Source organism: Panicum virgatum, chromosome 9K, assembly GCF_016808335.1.
Source record: "Panicum virgatum strain AP13 chromosome 9K, P.virgatum_v5, whole genome shotgun sequence".
Lineage (NCBI taxonomy): Eukaryota > Viridiplantae > Streptophyta > Magnoliopsida > Poales > Poaceae > Panicum > Panicum virgatum.
Window position 1 is genome coordinate 61539003 of NC_053144.1, and position 5070 is coordinate 61544072.

The window sequence follows — 5070 nt, forward strand, 5'->3', positions numbered from 1 at the left end:
TACATTGTACGCGCGGTGAACTGAACAATCAGTGGAGAGTGGAGACAAGACCGGGCAGATAACCACGATACAGAGGTAACGCAGTGAAATTCCCCGAATCCGCTTGGTCTCCGAAACATTCGCGAAATTTTCAGCATAGTTCCCCAAATGCAGTCTCAAAATTGGAAGACAACAGAACTTAAGTTCTAGCTCGATTTTTAGTATTACGATCCACTATCCTATCGGGAGTTCAGTCGGCCGAGGAAATCCTTTACAGATCCTTCATCGCTCAGCGGGTCAAAAAAAACAACAGAAATTCAGGCAAAGACAGAGAGGATCTAGGGCGCCCGAACTGCCTGCACCATCGCCTTGAAGGCCGCCATTGATGCGGCCCTCGTGCACGGCCAGAGCCGCAGCCCGGCGGCCGTCGGGTCGTCGTCGCTGCGATCCACATCCATCTCCGCCTCCTCGCTCGTGCCGTTGGCCCCGGCGAGGTCCCCTGGCGCCAGCGGGAACAGCTCCAGGCACGCGCCGCTCAGATCATCCCCCGCGACGTCGCCGGGCGGCGGGTGGCGGAGCACCCGGGCGCTCCGGCCACACGCCCTGACATCCCCCGACGCGAGAGGGAACAGCGGGAGCGTCCCGTCGGAGACGCGGCGGAGCGGGGCGGCGAGCGCCCACTGCTGGTGCTGCGGCTGCGGGTGCTTGCCGAGGACCGAGTTCCAGCGGTTCTTGACGGCGTTGTCGGAGCGGCCGGGGAGGAAGCCCGCGATAGTGGCCCACTTGTTGGGGTAGAGGCGGTGGAGGCAGGCGATCTTGTCGTCCTCCTCGGGGGTGAAGGGCCGCATGGCGTCGACGGCGGGGGTCAGGTGCTGCCACCAGCGCAGGCGGCACGACTTGGGGTTGCGCCCGGGCAGCGCCGCGCTGATGGCCGCCCAGTTCTGCGGGCCGTGCGCCCGCACCTGCTCCCGCAGCGCGGCGTCCTCCTCCTTGGTCCACGCCGACTTCTTCATCGCCACCGGGTGGACGCCGCCGGCCTCGGCCGCCGCCTCGTCGTCCTGCATCGCCATGGATCGCCCTCTTCCTCGCGCCTTGTTTCTTGGGGGGCAGAGGCTGCTGGTGCGGGGGCTTGCGGGAGTGGATGCAGGACGCGGCGGTTAGTTGGGTTGGGTACTTGGGTGCCGCGGCCGCTGCGGCGGGTGGCCTTATATATAGTTTGCGGCGACGGGAGTCGAGTTCGCTACGGGTCGGCGGCGGCGCAGGGGCGAACTCGAGTTCGACGCGGGAAAAGGGTTGCGGCGAGTGGGGTCCGACTCCGACCTCGGGTGGGATTCGCGACGCGCACGGCGCACGACTCAATTTCTTTCCTCCCTCCCTGGAACGGACTCGATTCGGCTGGGGGGCCGCGTCAGCAGCGGCAGGGGGGTTGGGATGGGATGGGCTGCCGCGGCTGAAAGCCTGAAACAGAGTGGGGCGGCCGCTACAACTTTCTTCATCACGCCGACGGATACACGGCAATTGGCATAGACCCCTGTGGAGGATGTCGCCGCTGCTACATTTTCTGGTCTTCGTTTCAGATAGGAAAACGAGTAAAGCAATAGTATAGTTCATCAGTAAGCTCCGTGCATCCCCGTTTTCCCTTCAATCAGAAGTTCAGAACAGGAAATTCAGTAATAGCTTCTAGTCTAGTACTTGAAAGAAAAAGGGCACAGCTCAGACAAAAAGAAAATGCAGCTCCAACTTGCAATTGATTGATAGTTTTAGTTATGTCAATTAACAATTCGCGTAAATGGCGAACACCCAGGAAAGAGGAAACAGACCAACTCAGCACATTGCAACTGCAAAAATTACCGAAAGCCGAAACAAATTTTCAGCAACAGACTCTGCCTAGATTTCTATATATTAGACCGTAGCTCTCACTCAAATCAGCACGGAAATAAATAATATCGGTGGCTCACACCATGCCCCCATGGTGATGCGTGGTTTTGTGTTGATGGAACACAGCAGCTGGGAGCGAGGCAACTAGCAGACGCCGTTGGTCTTCTTGGCGAGCACAAACTTCTTCCACGCATCCGTCACCGACCTCTGCGTCTCCAGCTCCGACTTCTTCTTGGCGAGCAACGGCGCCGGCGGGAGCGGGGGCGGGAGCCTGGACGGCAGCGCGTCCAGCTGGTACATCACCTTTTCGATGTCGAGGACGAGGCGCTCGGCGAGGGTGCGGCTGAACTCCTCCCGGATGACGACGCGGAGCACCGTGACGTGCTGCGCGTCGGGGGGCATGGTGTAGGCCGGCACGATCCAGCCGAAGCGGCGCAGCATGTCGGAGATCTCGAACTCGTCGTGCCGGCTGCGGTCCTTGAGCGAGAAGGCCACCAGCGGCACGCCCTCGTCCTTGGACACGATGTCGAAGCGCCCCGTCCTCTCGAGGCCCCTCTTGAGCAGCATGGCGTTCTCGTGGCAGTTCTCCATGATGTTCCGGTACCCCTCGAAGCCGTGGCGGATGAGCTGGTAGTACTGGGCGATGACCTGGCTGGAGCCCTTGGAGAAGTTGAGCGTGAAGGTCGGCTGGTCGGCGCCGAGGTAGTTGATGTGGAAGATGAGCTCCTCCGGCAGGTCCTCCTTGCTGCGCCAGACGCACCAGCCGATGCCGGCGTAGACGAGACCGTACTTGTGGCCGCTGACGTTGATGCTCTTCACCCACGGCAGCCGGAAGTCCCACTCCAACTCCGGGTACAGGAACGGCGCGATGAAGCCGCCGCTGGCGGCGTCCACGTGGATGGGCGTCCCCCACCCGGTCTCGGCGTTCTTCACCTCCAGCAGGTCGTTGAGCAGCTTCACGTCCTCGAACTCGCCGTTGAGCGTGGAGCCCAGGATCGCGGCCACGCAGATGGTGTTCTCGTCCACCATCTCCACCGCCTTCTCCGGGTCCATCACGTAGTAGCCGTCGCGCAGCTTCACCTCCCGGAGCTCCACCTCGAAGTACCTCGCGAACTTTTCCCAGCAAACCTGTGTACCGATCAGAAAGCAGGTTGCGATTGGTCAGAGCTATGGGGATTTTGTAGCTGATCGCGCGGGGCAATCATCGAAATCAAATTGTTACCTGGACGTTGGCGCCGGTGACGATGTTGGGCTTGTCGAAGGGCTTGCCCTCGGCCTTGCGCTTGTTCTGCCACCGGCGCTTGAAGGCCAGCCCGGCCAGCATGATGGCCTCCGACGAGCCCACCGTGCCGACGCCCACCGCCGTCTCGGACTCGCCCAGCGGCGCGTTGAAGAGATGCGCGATCATGTTCACGCACCGGTTCTGCAGATGCAAACTAGCGTGTCAGAGAAAACAAGGAAGAAAAATCTGTCTTTTTTTTAGAGGAAGAAAAATCTCAGTCTTTTTTTTAGAGGAAGAAAAATCTCAGTCAGTATGCTGCTGTGCTGCCACAAGCCCACAGCCAGCCCGCCCCAAGGTGAACAGGCTTAGCGGCGGCCCAAAACTGACACGGCCCCCTTTCATTTAACATTATAATTTGTGTGATCTCGCTCGCATTCTTTTTTTATTTGTTAAAAAAAGTTCGTCTGAGCCCCATTACATGATGACGGGAACTGATGATGAACACTTTCTTCAGGAAAAAAAGTAATCAACGACGGATAAATTAATCTATCAGCAGCTCGTGGGGTGCGCCGGGGAAAAACAAGTGGGGGCTTCCTCCTATCAGCAACCTAAACAATTGTGCCAGCAGGGCCGGCCCCAGGCAGGGCCGGCCAAGAACAGGCTCTCCCCGCTCCGGTGTGAGAGCACGACGAGAAAATAAAGCAGAAAAAAATTCGCCGCACCCATCAGAGGATCAAAGTCGTCGGGTGATGTTCGTACCTGGAGCTCGGTGGTGACGGGGTACTCGTCCATGTCGACGTAGTTCTTGTTGATGGCGGCCATGATGAGCTTGTCGCACTCGGGCTCCATCCAGGTGGTGACGAAGGACGCCAGGTTCAGGCGCGGGTTCCCGTCCAGCATCAGCTCGTCGTTGATGATCTGGTACGCCGCCTCCTTGGGGATCGAGTTCTCCGGCATGCGGTACCTGCTCTCGAGCACCAATCAAAAGCAGATATTCTTCAGTCCAAAGTCTCATCACAGGGTCACCAGAGTCTCGGAGAGGAGAAAGCAGGCATCGTTCATCAGAGCCTAGGGTGACGTTCCAGCCCGGCGGCAAGAACAGATGCGAGAGAGTAGCGGGTCCAATTTCAAGAACAGCTGCAGAGGGGGGAGATGGGGGTACTTGCCTCGGGAGCGAGGAGCGGACGTAGCGGGACGCGAACGTGGAGTGCACGGACATGTCACTCTCGGAGACGGCCTTGGAGAGCACCATGGCGGCTGCGATCGATCGACCCCGGCAAGCCGCAAGCCTGCTCTTGAAGGATCTGGTTCAGGCTTGGAGAAGAAGAAGAAGAGAAGCTGGTGGGAGGTTGTCTAGCTCTCTGCACTTGCGCTGGCCGCGATGTGCGTTTGGTGTGTGCTTGTGGCGGGGGCCGGGCGGCCGCTATTTATGCGCGCCCGACGCGGCGAGGCCAAGGGGAATAAAAAGGAAGGCCATCTTGACTTGGGGCAAGAGACAAGAGAAATGTCCATCCGCTAGCCTGCTGCGTAGTAGTATATGCGTGTGCGTACGTACAAGAAGGAACGGTGAAGAGACGGAGGGGAACCCGGTCCGGCGCTTCTCGCCGCAGACCTTTCCATTTCCAGCGACTACTTCTACTTGGGTCGTAAGACAGTTGCAGAGGAGAGGAGGGCACCAAGGGCAAGCGAGGTGGGTTTGTTCTCACCGCGACTTATTCTCCTTTTTTATTTGACGCCGTGGGAGGTAAAAAAAAATAGCATTGTTTAGGGTGGATTGATGGAGGCCCTGATTCAGTCACGATAAGGGTCAAAAGGAAAATCTTTGGCGCACATGAGGTAGAGGCTAGAGTACAGTATATAATAGCCGTGTAATCTTTCTAAAAGAAAAAGGCAGAATTAAGTTATGCTCTGGGAAAACACGTTTTGATTCAAGTCAACTTTGCTCCATAATAGTTGATCAGCCTTTTACATTTGCACCAAGAAAAATAAAG

General features: G+C 58.1%; 2 protein-coding genes across 2 annotated transcripts; both read right to left on the reverse strand.

Annotated features, from left to right (window-relative positions):
* Window positions 1-317: 317 nt before the first annotated feature.
* Window positions 318-1049, reverse strand: LOC120648202 (transcription factor MYB44-like). The gene has a single exon (XM_039924939.1). The coding sequence runs from the start codon at window positions 1047-1049 to the stop codon at window positions 318-320; it is 732 nt and encodes a 243-aa protein (XP_039780873.1).
* Window positions 1050-1699: 650 nt separating this feature from the next.
* Window positions 1700-4490, reverse strand: LOC120646727 (glutamate decarboxylase 1-like). The gene is made up of 4 exons (XM_039923166.1): window positions 4246-4490; window positions 3839-4043; window positions 3080-3280; window positions 1700-2985 (listed from the first exon to the last, which is right to left on the reverse strand). The coding sequence occupies exons 1-4, from the start codon at window positions 4329-4331 to the stop codon at window positions 2002-2004; spliced, it is 1476 nt and encodes a 491-aa protein (XP_039779100.1). The 5' UTR covers window positions 4332-4490; the 3' UTR covers window positions 1700-2001.
* Window positions 4491-5070: the final 580 nt, after the last annotated feature.